Here is a 16,186-nt window from a genome sequence, read left to right on the forward strand (position 1 = left end):
TTCCAGGGGGAGGGAGGAGTCCTCAGGAGCCCAGGGATGTTCCAGAATGTGACAGCGGCTGAGGAGACATGGTGGCAAAGCCTGGAAATAAGAAGCAGAGCCAGGAGGGAGGAATGAATATGGGAATATGACATGAACCGTACCCGTAATAGCTTTAATAGCAGGGGAGAAGTTATTGACTGTATGTTCATTGTAAAAGTCAACTTCAAATTAAAATGCTATACAAACCCTTTTTTATATGAGGGTGAAGCTTCAAGCCATTCTGTGGAGCAATCTGGTAATCATTACTGGACTTGTTAGATTTTTGGACAGGCCAACACAATGATGAAACGGTGGATCCTGGACTTTGCTTTTAAGAGAAAAGAGGCAGAACTCCGAAGTGGCATAATTAGAAACAACAGCCTATGGGACAAAATTATTTTCCACAAAATTCAGGTAATAACTGGACATGGAACAATTTCTCTTACCGCTTAAACTAGCCAGGGTCCAAATTTCTAAAGGGGCTTTTGAGGAGGAGGATAAAGAGGATAGAAGGTGTGTGTATGTGTGTGGTTTTATTCCTTGGATACATAAATTTTGAAATACCATCATTGGCATGAAGCTAGAAGGGACCTCAGAGACCATCTTGTCTGGAACGTCTTAAACTTTTTTTACTCAGGACCCCTTTTCACATTTTGGCAGACTTTATTGGCATTGCAGGGCCTGAGGACATGCACAATGCAAAGTGCCCATGCTGTGTGTTTAGAACCAAGGCTGTAGTGAAGTTGCACTTTGCAACACAGGCAAGTGCTTGCTAGGAACACCTTGGATTCATTGCATGTTTGATTTTTAATTAATTGTTGGTTATTGCCTATTCAGAAACCTTATACTGTTGCCAAATTTTTCACAACCCCCTATGGGGTCACAACCCACAGTTTAAGAAACACTGAATTAGTCCAACTTCCTCATTTTACTGAGGGAAGGGAAAAGGAGTCACTTGGCCAGGATCATATATGTAGAAAGCATCAGAGGTGGACCTTAAACCCAAGTACTTTGATTCTACTGCTCTTTCTATGGTAGCAATAGCAGCAGCAGCAGCAGCACTAGTAGTAGTAGTAGTAGTAATACTAATAATAGTAATAGTAGTGTTTTCTTGACAAAGATACTGGAGTGTTTCACCATTTTCTTCTCCAGTTCATTTTATAGATGGAGAAACTGAGGCAAACAGGGTTAAATGACTTGCCTAGGGTCACACAGCTAATAAGGGTCTGAGGCCAGACTGGAATTCAGGAAAATGAGTTTTTCTGGCTCCAGGCCCTGGCGTTCTATCCACTGCACCACCTAATTGCCTCACAGGTTTTATAGGGCGTCCCCAAAATCTTAAAGCTTCACTAAGACTTTTGAGGCATCCTATATTATACTCATTTTATAGATGAGGTTAAAATTCAACCCAACAATTAATTATTTAGTGTCTGCCATGTGCCTGACACCATGCTATGCACAGGGGATACAAATACAAAATGAAAAACAACCCTTGCCTTTGAGGTTCTATTTCCAACATGTAGGTAGTTTAAAATAATCTAGATAGGAATTGGTGCTACAGGACTGAAGCTTGGGAGAGAGGTTAGGGCTGGATATGTGGAACTGGGGATCATTGCCATAGCAATGATCATTGAGCCCATAGGAACTAATGAGATGACCAGAAGTACAGAAAGAGGAAGAAAGAGGCCCCATGGCAGAGGGACCAGCCTGCCTGGGAGGTGGGTGAGGGATGGCACTGCAGCAAAGAAGACTGAGGAGGAGTGGTCAGTCAGACAGGAGGGAGGAGAACCAGGAGATGGCAGTGTTTCAGAAACCCAGGGGAGAAAGTGTGTCCCCTGGTCACACACACAGAGCTTGCTAGTTGGGAGAGGTGGCAGTATTTGAATCCTGACTCTGGACCCAGCCTTCTAGATTGTCTGACTTCTGTCGAGTCACATTAGCCTAAGCACAAGTTAACGTGACTTTCGGAGAACAGAATTGGAGCTGTGGACGGGGCGCTGGTTCAGAAGAGGTTGCACTGTGTTAGAAAAATTCCTAACGGTGCTCAGAGATAAATTGTTGGTAGCATGAATTCTCAGGTGGTCACTCAGCATCCTTTTTCTTTTTTCCCTCTCTTCCCCTTTAAGGCAAGCCTTGGAGGGAAAGTAAAGTTAGTGATCACTGGAGCGGCTCCTATATCAGCAACTGTTCTTACTTTTCTGAGAGCAGCACTTGGATGTCAGGTAACTTGTTGAAGTTGTTTGGGGATTTCTCCAGATGGGTGGTGATCTTGGGGAAGCGTGTGTGTTTTATTCCTTGAGTAGTGGGCAGCATTTTATTTGATGGTTTTGTGGCTGGAAGAAGAAAAGACAAAAATTCCAGCAAACGTAGGGAAGGGTTATGCATGTTGTCATTCCTCAGGGTCCAGTCTTTGTGTCTTTTGCATGATGATGTGAAAGTGCATGTGCTGTTCTCCACCTTGGTTAGTGACATGCACTCTTTAGGCACAGTTGGGCGTAGCGTAGTCTTGAACCGTGGAACATAAAACCCCTGTGTGCCCTTTCCAGCCGAAGCCTGTCTCTGTGCCCTCCTGTCCTTGGTACACCATTTATGAATGGGACATTCACATCTGCCATACTGACCATTGAAAGTCTTTGCTGTTTGTTCAGTAGCTGGGATTGTTGTACTTTGAAGTAAGGGAATTGTCTTTGTCTTTCATAATAATAACGAGAGCTAGCACATATAATACTTTAAGGTTTACAAAATACTTTTTTATGTGTTATCTTATTTGATCATCACAACAAGCCTGTGAAGTAACTGATATTAACCCCATTTTACAGATGAGAAAATCGAGGCATTAAAGAGGTACAGTGACTTGCCCAGTGTCTCACAGCTAGTAAAAATGGCTGGCGTAGGATTTAAACTCAGAATTTCCTGATTCCGACTGTAGCACTCCCTGTGCTCTACCACCTGATTGCCCAACTGGTGCTCTAAAGGCCTGGCCCACCTTTTCATGGAGCCTGCCCGGCTGAGTCTGGAGAGTCTCCACAGGTGACCCAGAATTTCCTAGTGCTCACTTCAGAGATCCATGGGAAAATCGTGAGGTGCCAGCATTTCTCATAGATAAACACAACTCTCTTTTCTTTACCAAGAAACCCTAAGTTTTCGTGTAACCTGGACTCCCTGGAAACCATTTCTTTCTTTGATGTCTAAATCTTCTCATTTCTTCGCTGAGGGACCCTTTTTTGGGACTCTCTGTCACAGCATGTACGAGTCTTCCACTTAGCTGGATGTGAACTCTGAAGCTAATGGAAACATTGTTTAAGAACGTTTAAGAACTAGGTAGGATTAGTGTTGGTTGCATCAAAATTGAGATTTGAACCCAGGTCCTTTGACTCCAGAGGCAGTGATCTTTACTCTTAATTACAATGATTAGCTATATGTATGTATGTATGTATGTATATACATATGGGTTTGTCTATATGTGTCTATATATCAATAGACAGATGGATGGATGAATGCTATATTTTGTCATGGAGTATCTTGTGGGGTAACCCAAACAGAATTATTCATACATGAGGAATGGCCCTATTTTGTACAGACTGTTAAGCTATGGAATTGATCTTGCCACAGTGAGCAAAATCACCTAGTATAAATAGTTCAAGGTTGTGGGCATTAATTAGACTTCCTAGAAGAGGCTTTCCTTCTCAAAGGAATACGTTGCAAATATTTATGCTTTTAAAAAAACGAAAGAAAGAAAGGAAAAATGTTTTATTCACCTTTTTGTTGAGATTGCTGTTAAGTTTAGAATGAAAGTGAAACAAAAGTAAATAAAATTAGGTTAAACAAAATTTAAATAGTTTGGGGTTTATAGTTCATAGAAAAAGGGAAATATAAATTTTACAAAACAATAATTTCTTAATGCTGTGTTCCTTCTAGTCTCTCTTTCATATATAAACTTGTAACATGTTGTTTTTAATGTCATATCCCACATATAGAAATATATGAAGACATTAGGCCATAGTTGTATAGCTAGAAGAAGGAATTTTAGACGCCATCTAGTTCAGTATCTTCATTTTACAGATGAGTAAACTGAGGCCCTTAGAGTCTTCCCTTCCCAGATCGTCCTCATCATCGTCGTCTTCTTCTTCCTCCTCTTCTTCCTCTTCCTCTTCACCATTCTTTGCCTCATTTCTTATTAGGTCTTAATCACTGAATAGGCATGAAGACCTTAGCTTGAAAAGACCAAGGTCTCCCACTGCATCCAGGGCCATCTGCAGTCATCCTGATCTATATCTCGCCACGTGGCTCTGGAGAAGAAAGTGAGGCTGGTGACTTTGATAGCCCTACCTCACTTAAATTCAGTTCACTTGCATGTCATGGCGTCACCTCCCTGATGTCATGGTCCTCCTGTAGAACGAAGGACAAAGAGCAGCAGCAAACTGAGGCCCAGGAATGTTAAAGTGCTCCAAGGTCCTCCCTTTGCCATGTGTACCTTACTCATTTTATTCAGCTCTTCCCCAGTTGTTGCACAGAAGTCTCCAGTGTGTTGTTAATACAGATTAAGGCATAACAAATGTTTTTATACAGCTCGGTCCTTTTTCCTCTTAGCATCCTCAGAATGTAGTCCCGGTAGTGAGACAGTTGATCAAAGAATATTTTCATTTTTGTTACTCTTCTTTGATAATTGCCATATTGTTCTCAAAAAAAAAAAAAAAAGATTAGCACCTACTCAGTTCTACAAATGGCGTTAGATGTTAGTTTTGCACTTGTTTTCTCATTGGTCATTTTTTTAAAAGATTTGAAGATATGCAAAATATCAGCTTTATTTCAATAATTATGAACCATAAATGACTTAAAAATTTACACAATGAAATATCAAATTATTTAAATGTTATTTCCTTGTGACTGCTACTTCATTTAACATGTTGACACTATCTCACTGTTTATTCTGATGGGCATATAGAACAAACCTGAGCAGCAGATCAACTTGTCAAAAGTTATTACTATAATGTGTTTTAGAGCTCGAGTTGTTGTTTAAATAGACAAAAGTATAATTCAGTATAGCTGATTAGCTAGGGAAAACATGGAGCGTGCACATGGCATGCATTCTTTTTTAGAAATTCTCATGTCTTTAATCTGATTTTAGAAAAATTAACACAAGATCAAAATTCTCAATTTAAAGCAAGGATTATTAACCTAGGGTCTATTAATAAAAGAGAAAAAAAGTATTTTGATGACTACTTCAATATAACTGGTTTCCACAAAATCTTATTCATTTTATGCATTTAAAAACATCATTCTAAGATGAGATCTAAAAACTTCATCACAATAACAAAGGAATCTATGATGCAAAAATGGCTAAAAATTCCCTACTTAATAGCATTGTGTCTTTGTTATTTTTTCAAGTGTTTGTTTTGTATAGTATTTCAGAGTCAGTATTACCAATACTTTATAGCTAACATTTCTAAACTTTTTTTTGCTCCTGACTTAACTCTGGTAATGATTAAGCAAGACTGGCAGCCTTTGGAAACTCAGCAGGATCCGGAAATTATTCTGTGATGGTGTGATGCAGGGCTTCCTAACCTTTTCTGTGTCTTGGACCCCTCTGGCAGCTGAGCTGTGCCTATGGACCCCTTTGCAGAATAATGTTTTTAAAGGCCTAAAATAAAGTCCATAGGATATACACTTATCAAAATGTACATTTTTTAAAGTTCATGAACTCCAGTTGAAGAACTAAATGAGTTGTTAGCAGGTTTGACTAGATGGGTAGATCAGAGGAGTGTCATAAGCATATCTACCTATAATGGGGTAGGCAGAAGCCAGGCCTTAATTAAAGGCACACTGAAGAATGCCTTTTGACATCCTCGTTATGCTGAATTAATCAGTCTCTGCCATAGCCATCAGAGCTGGCCTTGAGGAAGCATCAGGGTGACATAGTCTAAAGCAGTCATTCTCTTACTGCAAATCACAAAATTCTTTGTCATATGGCTGGTTTTCTGTCGTGTGAAGGGCAGCCATGATAACTACCTTCCTACAAATAGGAAGAATAAAAACACATGTCTCATCGGCTAATTGATTGAGCAGATTGAGCCTTGCCCCTTTTTTATATAATCTCATCAAGCACTTTTTTTTTTTAAAGTCCATGAATCCGAGAATCTGGGAAATACTATACACACACATATCCTTTCCTCACACTGGTCAGGTGGAAATTAAACTCAGATAAAGGGCTATCTGGACTAACCTAAGGCATGTCCACAGATACTCAGGGCTTGGTTGAACATGGCCACTTTCAGTAATGACATAAAACTTTTGCCGCCAACAAATAACTTTGAATGTTTTTGATATTGTAGTTCTATGAAGGCTATGGACAAACAGAATGCACAGCTGGATGTTCTTTGACGGTGCCAGGAGACTGGACAGCTGGTATGGTTGTACTTCTCATGACCTCTCTAATGTTAATTTAGTTGATTAGAGATTTAACTGGAGCCCCCCTGACTTCTGTGCATATTGAGTCTTTGACCAAATAGTTTGTAGCCAGCTGAACTATAAAGTAGCTGCCGTGGCATCTGAAGTGAGCTGTGCCAGTCTGGCCTCGCGGGTCTTATCCTCTCCCTACACTTGTGCCTTGAAGAAAGGGACGGCTCATCTCCTATCTTTGTCTTTCCCTCACTGTGGAGCTCACTGTTACGTCCATGTAGGAAATTAATGGAGCTTTGAGGGGTGGCAGGTAGGGAACTTCCCAGGGTGAAAATCTAGTCTGCCAGATCACACCTCGTCTTGGATTTAGTAGAGCAAAGTCCTACTGAGTCACTTAAGGTTAAATAATCTGCTCTGGGTGGTGCAGTTAATCAAGTGTCGGACATAAGACTTGAAACTTTGGAGTCTTCCTGACTCTGCTACAGCAGACCATTTCTCATATATGCAGATATACATACATGTATATACATATAGCATATGTATATATGAGGTTACATACAAATACATTCCTCAGTTATCATCATAGGGTATATGTGTGTACGTGTAATGTTTATGCATACACATGTATATATATGTGCGTAGGGAACATGGAATAAATGTGTTGAATACAAATGTTGTTGAATACAAAATATTCATGGTCCTATTGACCCTCAAAGATTAGTCTTTTGGTCAAGTTATTGGCCTTCAGCAAAGCATTCTAAATGTCTAGCCAACACAGGTTTGTAAAGGGCCTTCCAGCTCCTCCAGTTCTAGACCTGAAACCATTTTTTGTGTAGGGGGCGAGGTTGTAAATATAGACATTTTGAGCTGGAAGAGCAGCTTTTAGCTTAGAGAGGATGTGTATTCTAACCTCCACATTTTACAAATGAGGAACTGAGGCCAGAGGTTAAGTGACTTGTCCAAGGTCACATAGCCAGTATCTGGTCTTCCTGACTTTGAGGTCAGCATAGTCTTCATTATACAACAGAACACATACATACATACATACATACATACACACATACACACATACAAAATATTTATGCAGATGTATGTTTAGGTATATATATAAATTTTATTCATATATATACACACTGTGTGTGCATAGTGTGTGTGTGCACAGCGTGTGTGTGTGTGTGTGTGTGTGTGTGTGAGATCTCCTAGATTATAGGCTTTTTAAGAGCAGGGACTATGTCTTTTAAATTTTTCTCTCTTTCTCCGTGCTTAGCATAATGAATTATACTTTTTCTTTTTTCAGCCCATACTTTTGACCTAATTGTATAAAGGAACTCCCTGATATAGAAACTCCTTCTACATATGCTGATCTAATTTATAATTTATAGCTTTAGAGAGTTACCCAGAAAAGCAAATGTTCAGTGACTTGTCTATGGTCATACACAGCATATGGCAGCATTTGAAAAACAGGGTTTCTAATCCTGGGGCCCATGAACTTTATAAATGAATGAATGAACACTATTTTATAAATAAATAAATATAAATATAAAACTATTTCAGTTTTAATTAATCTCCTTTGTAATTTTGTGTATTTTTATTTATACACGTAAAAACATTACTCTGAGAAGGGGTCCAGAGGAGTCTGTGACCCAAAAAAAGATCAAGAACTGCTGATCTAATACCACACCCCCTCCTAGCTTTACTGATTACTACAGTGGACTCTTTTTTTTGTTTGTTTGTTTTTTGTTTTTTGTTTTAGGCAACTGGGGTTAAGTGACTTGCCCAGGGTCACACAGCTAGTACGTTACAGTGGACTCTTAATAAATGTGTTGGGTGGCTAGGTGGTGAAGTAGATAGAGTGCCAGGCCTGGAGTTAGGAAGATTCATTTTCCTGAGTTCAAATCTGGCCTCAGACACTTACTAGCTGTGTGACCCTGGGCAAGTCACTTAACCCCTTTTCCTTAGGTTCCTCATCTGTATAATGAACTGGAGAAGGAAATGGTGAACCACTCTAGTATCTTTGCCAAGAAAACCCCAAATGGGGTCACAGAGTCAACCACAACTGAAATAATCAAACAACAATAATAAATGTGTTGAATGAATGTTGTTGAATACAAGTTCTTGAGCCAGGTGCCAAGGGGATGGTGGCCAGTCTCAGATGAGTGACCATTTTATTTCATTTGATACACAGGCCACGTTGGTGCTCCAATGCCTTGCAATCTTATAAAGCTTGTTGATGTAGAAGAAATGAATTATTTGGCTGCCAAGGGAGAAGGTGAGGTGAGTAAATTTGTACTGATGGCTCATCCCTTGTCTCCTTTCACCATTCCTGACTTTCAAGAGAAGACAGCTGCATGTTTGAACTTTTAGGTTTAATCCAATTGATGATTCTAGATACTTAATATCTAGATACTTAATACACTTAATATTGTTTAAGATGCCTTTGCTTTTAAATTAGTAGGAGGGAGACACTATGGGCATGGAGGAGAAAAGCTTTGCAGTAATGGCTCTATTCTTCCCCCTGAGGCAGCAGGAAAAGAGCTGGACCCTGGGGCTCGTAGAGACTGGAGGCCTCCAGGGCAGTTGTCCTTGGAGTTAGGTCCTAATTGCCCTAGGTACCAGTTAATGAATTTCTTGCAGATTAAGTAATGAGATCCTAATGACCGAAAAGTACTTTCTTGGGAATTTGGGGCCAGGAGTGAGACAGGGACTAACTACCCTCAGCCCTAAGCATTGTGACCAGAGCCCACCCAACAGCCTGTCTATTACTGCTTGCAGCCAGGGCTTGAAGCAGGGAAGATGGGACCCCAAGATCCAAGGTTGGTCTGATCTCCTTGTAAGGTATTTCTCTGTCTTTGGAGCAACAGAGTAAAAACTTCCAACTACTGTGAGAAAAACACTTTTTTTTCCTTTTCAGAAAAGTCTTATTAAATCTCGTGAGTTAAACTTCACTCTGCTTTAGCAATTCAGATTATGGCATTAATGGTATGAAAATCCCCCTTTTCTCAGATATGTGTGAAAGGGCCAAATGTATTTAAGGGCTATTTGAAGGACCCAGCAAAAACAGCAGAAGCTCTGGATAAAGATGGCTGGCTGCACACCGGAGATATTGGGAAATGGTTACCAGTAAGTAAATCTCTCCTCTTTTCTCTAATACTTGACTCTAAAATGAGGTGGGGTGGGGCAGAATCTGCTGGGTAATCATCATTCGTCTCGAGTTTCTCACCCATTTCTGTCCCCATTGAATCCTCCCTTCTAACAAATAAAAACAGGAAAACGAAAATAGCCAATATATCTGAGAATGTATGCTACATTCTGCCCCTTTAATCTCCCCTTCTCACGTGTTTCATTTTCTGTTCTCCAGGACCAAGATTAATTATCACAATTACCTGGCTTCCTTTTAGGGCTCTTTTTACTTACATTTTATAATCATTTTCTGGTCCCCATTTTTCTTAGCACCAGTTCACATAAATCTCCTCGTGTTTCTCAGAATTCTTCAGAGTCATCATTTCTTACAGTACAGTAATATTCCATTACATTCATATACCATGGTATGTTCAGTCATTTCCTAAATTGATAGGCATTCAGTTTGTTCCCAGGTATTTGCTACCACAGAAAGGCTGATATAAATATTTTGGCATATACTGCACCTTTCATTCTATTTTGAACTCCTTGGGGTATATGGCCAGTAATAATAAAAAACAGTAATGATGGTGATGATGACTGACATTTATATGTGCCAGGCACACTTACTTTATACTTAGAGAAAAATAATGACTTTCTGTAAAAGTTATAAACAGGAATTTGCAGAGTACTCTGATCCAGATATAAGATGGATTAAATTGTGGGTTCTGCTTCTGGCTCAGTCCCCAGTTGCAGCTATGTAACCATGGACAAGTCAGCGTCTCTAGATCTCATTTTTCTCATCTGTACAGTGAGATGGGAGGTTGGGGGTCGGGAGAGAGAAACAAGCACCTAGACTGAGGTGTCAAAACACTTGGCCCTTAGGCCACATAGCACTTCTGAACATGGCCTGAACTGGATTAAAATGTAATTGGGAAATATTTAACAAAATAAATAAAAACACAATAAAATATAGGTAATGTTAATTGATGGCTTCCTAAGTCAGTGAGTGGTCCCCAGGGATCCTTACGTATTTAATAGTAGAGAGCAGGCTGATCCTGGAATCAGGAAGACTTGAGTTCCAATGCCACTTGACTGTCACAAGCGATGCACAGATGAGTCAGTCAACCTCTCTGGTCTCAGTTTCCTCATCTGTCAAATGAAGGGATTGTTCTAGACCGCTTCTAAGGTCTTTTCTAGTTCTAGGACTGTGATATTCTCAGTTTCTTCTAGTTCTAAGATTATGTAACTCTCTTCTCTCTGATTCTCTAAATAGTGCGTTTGGGAATTTAAGAGCAAATAGCTTTGGGAGATGTAAAAAGAAGAGGCCTCATCTTTGGCCCTCATCTTGTGGTTGAGGTCAGGCATCCCTCTTGATATCTGATCCTGAAACCTCATGTGCACATGTTAAATTGGATATGGAAATCACAATTCCTCTTTCCCTCAGGCCCTGGAATCAGATGGGCCAATATTGACTCAGTAGATGTACTCGAGTCATTTGTCACTTGAGGGGAGAATACTTATTTCTCTTCCACCAGGAATACAGAGGAGAGGATAGTAATGCTGCTATTTTAATTAAGTCTGAATTGTGACAAGGAGCTGCTGGTTTCCATGTCAGAGCTGTTTCTTTTGTGGGTACAAATCCTTTTTTCTTCTTTCCTATCCAGAATGGTACCTTGAAGATCATTGACAGGAAAAAACATATATTCAAACTGGCACAAGGGGAATACATAGCGCCTGAAAAAATTGAAAATATCTACCAGCGAAGCGAGCCTGTAGCTCAGGTGTTTGTACATGGGGAAAGCTTACAGGTATGTTCTCTGAGTCGCCATGTTTGTGTTTTAATGGTTACAGCTATGAAGCAGTGGGAGCAAATAGCCATTAAGGCCAAGAATCTGAAATGCACAGCACCAGCCTTGGGCAGCCTGCCTCCCAAGTGATTAATGGGCAGGTGTGACAAGGCTCCTGGAAAGCTGATTCTCTATCGGTCAGCTTTACACTAAAGCCTTCATTAAGCAGAGGGATTGAAGGGGGATGGGATGGTTTACCAGGTCAGAGATTTTTGTGAGAACCAGGAAGGGTTTGAACATGGCCCACTGGGGCTTTGAGCCTTCGTTCACAGTCAGTACACATGATAAAATCGGTGCTTCCTCAGCAAAGATCTTGTCATGCAGAAATAGAAATGGGAATGTCCTTTAGATTCCAGTAAATTGAGGTTTTAGTAGCCTTCTATTAGCTATCACTATTAGGGTTCAGGATTTCCCCCATACCATCGTGGATGCTCAGGGACTCCCAGACAAGGTATGATTGTAATTGACCTGTGTTATGTGTGTGTTAAAGGCATTCCTCATAGCTATAGTGGTACCAGATGTGGAGATACTGGCTCCCTGGGCCAAAAAGAAGGGCTTCAGTGGATCTCATGCAGACTTGTGCAAAAATAAGGTAAGCATATAATAATGATAATAGCTAACAGGTAGCATTCATTATATGCCAGCCACTGTGCTAAGCACATTACAAATATTATCTCATTTGACTCTTCCAACAACCCTGTGATGTAGGTACTGTTAATATCCCCATTTCATAGTTGAGGAGACTGAGGCAAGCAGAAGTTAAGGGTCACACAGCTAGTAAGTGTCTGAGGCTGAATTTCAACTCAAGATTTCCTGAATCCAGGGCCGGCGCTCTATCCTCTCCACCACCTAACTGCCAGTGGTCCAACAGAGCTAGGTTCATGCCCCAGCCTACCTCCTCTATTTTGTTTTAGATAGTCTTGCTTTAAAAATGCAATTTTTATACTTTGCCTGCTCCTTTGCAGGGGTGGGGCACCTTGCATGTGGAACATTACACATCAAAAAAAAATATGATGTTGTATGTAATCAGTTTTACTGAATTATTTCTTTCTTCCTCTTTTTTTTTTAAAAAATTCATTTATATAGGGATTTTTCACATATATATAAAATATATTACATATATATTTGTTATAAGGGATTGCTTTCTAGGAGGGGGAAGAGGGAAAGAAGGAAGGAAACAATCATTTATTAAACACCTACTATGTGCCAGGCACCGTGCAGTTTAAAAATATTTTCTCATTTGATCCTCACAACAACCCTTCCAGGTAGGTGCATTTTACAGTTGAAGAAATTGAGGTTAGGTGACTTGCCCAGGGTCACACAGTTAGTAAGAGTCTGAGGCTGGATATGAACTCAGGTCTTCCTGACTCTAGACCCAGCGCTCTACCCACTATGCCAGCTAACTGGCCAGGGAAACGGGGAATCTAGGGCAATGTAAAGACGAGTGATAGCAATACAAGTATTTTTGATACAGTCTTTATTTTGTTGCCTTAATAGGATGTTAAAAAAGCAATCCTTGAAGACATGGTGAGGCTCGGGAAAGAGGCAGGTCTGAAGCCTTTTGAGCAGGTGAGGCTCAAGTAAAGGTTTGTGACTCTGCCTTTGGAGGTTTTGCTCCAGATGTCATTACATAAGATTGGATTTCTTAATGAGTATTTATCGAATTAAATTAATAACACTGGCTGGGAATTAATTACCCAGTAACATTGTAGAATCTTTTGGAACCTCCAAAAAGATTAGTTACTGCCCTCCATCTAAGACAGAAATTCTTAACCTTTTTTGTGTCCTGGACCACTGTGGTGTCTGGTGAAGCCTGTGGACCCCTTCTTAGAGTCACGTTTTCAAATCACAGAATAAAATACACAGGATTATGAAAGGAAACCAGTTGTCCAGGGTGTCCCCAAAGTCTTGATGTGATTTAAAGCTCCTTAATAAAGAGTCCACAATTTGATAGCTTTAAACTCTACTAAGACCCTGTGTGGAACTATAGTTACCAGAATATTAAAAATGCAAGTTCATGGATCTCAGGTGAGGAATCCCTGGTCTAAGACAACCAGGCATAGCACCCCGCTGGAGGAAGAAGAATGAACTACCCATGTACCTGGTAGCACAGTGGCTAATGAAGCCACTTCATTCAGGAAGTTAAGTGAATAATTGTAGTTGTTGTTTGCTCTGCATTGGACAAGTGGCTTTTGCTGCTCCCTCATTGCTTTTGTTATTTTTTATTTCCAGGTCAAAGGCATTGCTCTCCACTTGGAATTATTTAGTGTGGAGAATGGCCTTCTGACCCCGACACTGAAGACAAGGAGATCAGACCTCCGGAAATATTTCAGATCACAGATAGATGAACTCTATTCTACCATTAAGATTTAATCTTGAGGAAGATAGCTTGGACAAAACAAAACCGCACACCTCCAAAAGATCTACTTCTACTGTTGGTCTTCGTATTGGTAATTTTGACTACAGCAAACATAGGGAAGGAGGCTTGTTTGGACGGGGTTCTTGGCATAGGAATTTTGAAGGAAACAGAACACTGCCTTACTGTCGCCTTGTGTTGCTGACCATTTTGTGGTGATACACAGTTTCCAAAATGAGCCTTAAATTGTACAGGGCAACTGTAAACCTGATAAGTTATTTGGGACTTTCTCAGCCCAGAAGGTGGGTGTTGACTCTTCTCTCCTGATCCTAACCAAGGAACTAGGGCTTCCCTGTTTCTGAAAGGTCAGATGTTTGATACAATCTCTGCAGTTGTCTGCTCCAAAGGGTACATGGTACACTAGAGGAAAAGAATCCTTTTAAAAATGACAAACACACACACAGCAGTGGGGTATACCATAATTCATCCAAATATTATTTAAGCCCCTTTATCTCACCCTTCTTTGAATGAGGGTTGTGAAACTTTCTTTCCCTTATGCCCTACCCCCAGGGTCACCCCAACCCAGAAAAGAAGGAAATGTCAGAACTTTACTGTTTTAAGCTTATGGTTCACTGTAAATCAGGACAAATGCACCTGAGCAGATTTGTGGTCACATGTGAATGTCCTACAGAGTGTGGACGTGAATGCAAAGCAGAAGGCCACCAAAAGAGTGCTTTCCAGATATCTCTCCTTCCCATCCCTCCCTCCAGTAACAAATCTGCCTTAGACTCGACCATGAAGACGAATTCAAGGATACACACGCCATCCATGGCAGGATCAGCCGGGATGACCTGATAACCGTACACCTTATCTCTACACTGCACTAGCCACTCTTTCTGTATAATGGCCAACGGGTTTTTAATGTAGTTTTCATATCAGAATATCATGCCGTGATTAATGCTTTTTTTTTTTGTTTGTTTCCCAGAATAAACTGTCTTGTACCAAACATATCACTTCAAAGGATAGAGGGAATAGCTATATTTGAATACTTTTTTGTTGAAATGGAGGGTAGTGATTGACAGGAATGGGCCCATCTCAGAAGTCTACTCATGATTTCTACAAAATGTATTCAACAAGCCAGAATAAATGGTAACTAACAGGGAGATGTGTAAATCTGGGGGCAAAAAATTTTTCCTAGGAGTAACTCCTGAGGGCCTTTTATTCTAATTGGGGAAATTGGTAGGATTTCAATTATTACAGGTCTTGGCCACATTTGAATGAATTAAGTTGTCATTTAAAGTGATTCTGTTTTTTGGATACATGGGATTATATGTAATATTCAAGCACAATAAGGTTTGCACTAAAGAGATGTCATTGTAATAACACTATTTGGTAGCCTAACTTCGTGATGTGTGCTCTTAATTGCACACATATCTAAGTCGGTAATTTGTCACATTGGAGTTTTGGATGTTTGCTTTCAGTGTTGGCTATTTCTATGTTTTATAAACCAAAACAGAATTTCCAAAAAAATAACGAAGGAAACCAAAATAAATATTTCTGCATTTCATGTGAGTGAAGTGTCTTTTTTTTTTTTTTTGGTCAAATGTCATAGTTGCTCTAAAGAGGCATGATGGGGAAGCCTTCCCCTCTCCACTTCAGCGAGTTGTGTGCCCACTGTAATTTTTTCCATCCTCATTGACCATTAACAGCTTTATGACACTTAGAATAACTGACCCTGACATCTGGTCAAAATGTCATTGGCAAAGACCTAACATCTGTTGAACAAACAATAGCAAGTATCATTCTGAAAAATGCCAAATATTTTATTACAATATTGTTTCCCTCAAGATGGCGTTTTGTTGGGATCGGTTGCCAAAACATACCTTTGAACCTTTGTTCTTAGCGGCTATCAAAGTGGTAACAACGCCCTTTCTTCTCCCTTCCCTTCCCTTCAGTTACTTTTTATTTTTATGCTTTCAATTATGTTTGTTCACTCCTGGTTCCTCCCCTATAGTCTCTCCTCTTCTTCCTGTTACTTGTTTATAGCCTCTTTGAACGTTTATTTTTGTTGGGCAGTGACACTTTCATTTACAACTCCATGAGGGACCAAGCTTCCCTGTGATGAAGGAGGTGTTTTTTAAAACTTCATAAATCATGCAGAGCTGGGCAGGGATATACGGTACATCTCAGCAGCCACGTGCCCACTGCTGTGCTCTTGGACAATTAGGGTAGAGGAAAGAAATACCTTCCCATGAAACCTTTGTTCTTTAGTTTGAATTCTGGGTACAACAGAAGCCAGCTCTGAGAAGGATTACAGACTGTCCCAAACTTCCATTGCTGTGTTTTTCATCCTTTAAATACCTAGGTACTAAGTCATCCTGTTCTCTAACCACTTCTGGGCTCAGATCTCTTTCTTTTCTGCTAGCCATCATTTATATTCATT

The 16,186-nt window shown here is 40.1% G+C and overlaps 1 protein-coding gene across 3 annotated transcripts in view; it reads left to right on the plus strand.

Annotated features, from left to right (window-relative positions):
• ACSL1 (acyl-CoA synthetase long chain family member 1) overlaps positions 1-15,310 on the plus strand; it is an 88,343-nt gene extending 73,033 nt beyond the window's left edge. For all 3 annotated transcript variants that reach the window (XM_027837396.1, XM_027837395.1, XM_027837397.1), the window contains 9 exons: positions 301-435; positions 2,148-2,243; positions 6,354-6,426; positions 8,606-8,694; positions 9,424-9,540; positions 11,205-11,348; positions 11,878-11,979; positions 12,885-12,956; positions 13,620-15,310. In XM_027837396.1, the coding sequence (XP_027693197.1) occupies positions 301-435; positions 2,148-2,243; positions 6,354-6,426; positions 8,606-8,694; positions 9,424-9,540; positions 11,205-11,348; positions 11,878-11,979; positions 12,885-12,956; positions 13,620-13,760 (969 nt within the window). In that variant the 3' untranslated portion in view covers positions 13,761-15,310. The remainder of the gene's footprint in view (positions 1-300; positions 436-2,147; positions 2,244-6,353; positions 6,427-8,605; positions 8,695-9,423; positions 9,541-11,204; positions 11,349-11,877; positions 11,980-12,884; positions 12,957-13,619) is intronic.
• The last annotated feature ends 876 nt before the right edge of the window (positions 15,311-16,186 follow it).

This window comes from Vombatus ursinus, unplaced genomic scaffold (assembly GCF_900497805.2).
Source record: "Vombatus ursinus unplaced genomic scaffold, bare-nosed wombat genome assembly UNPS02014821.1, whole genome shotgun sequence".
Taxonomy (NCBI): Eukaryota; Metazoa; Chordata; class Mammalia; order Diprotodontia; family Vombatidae; genus Vombatus; species Vombatus ursinus.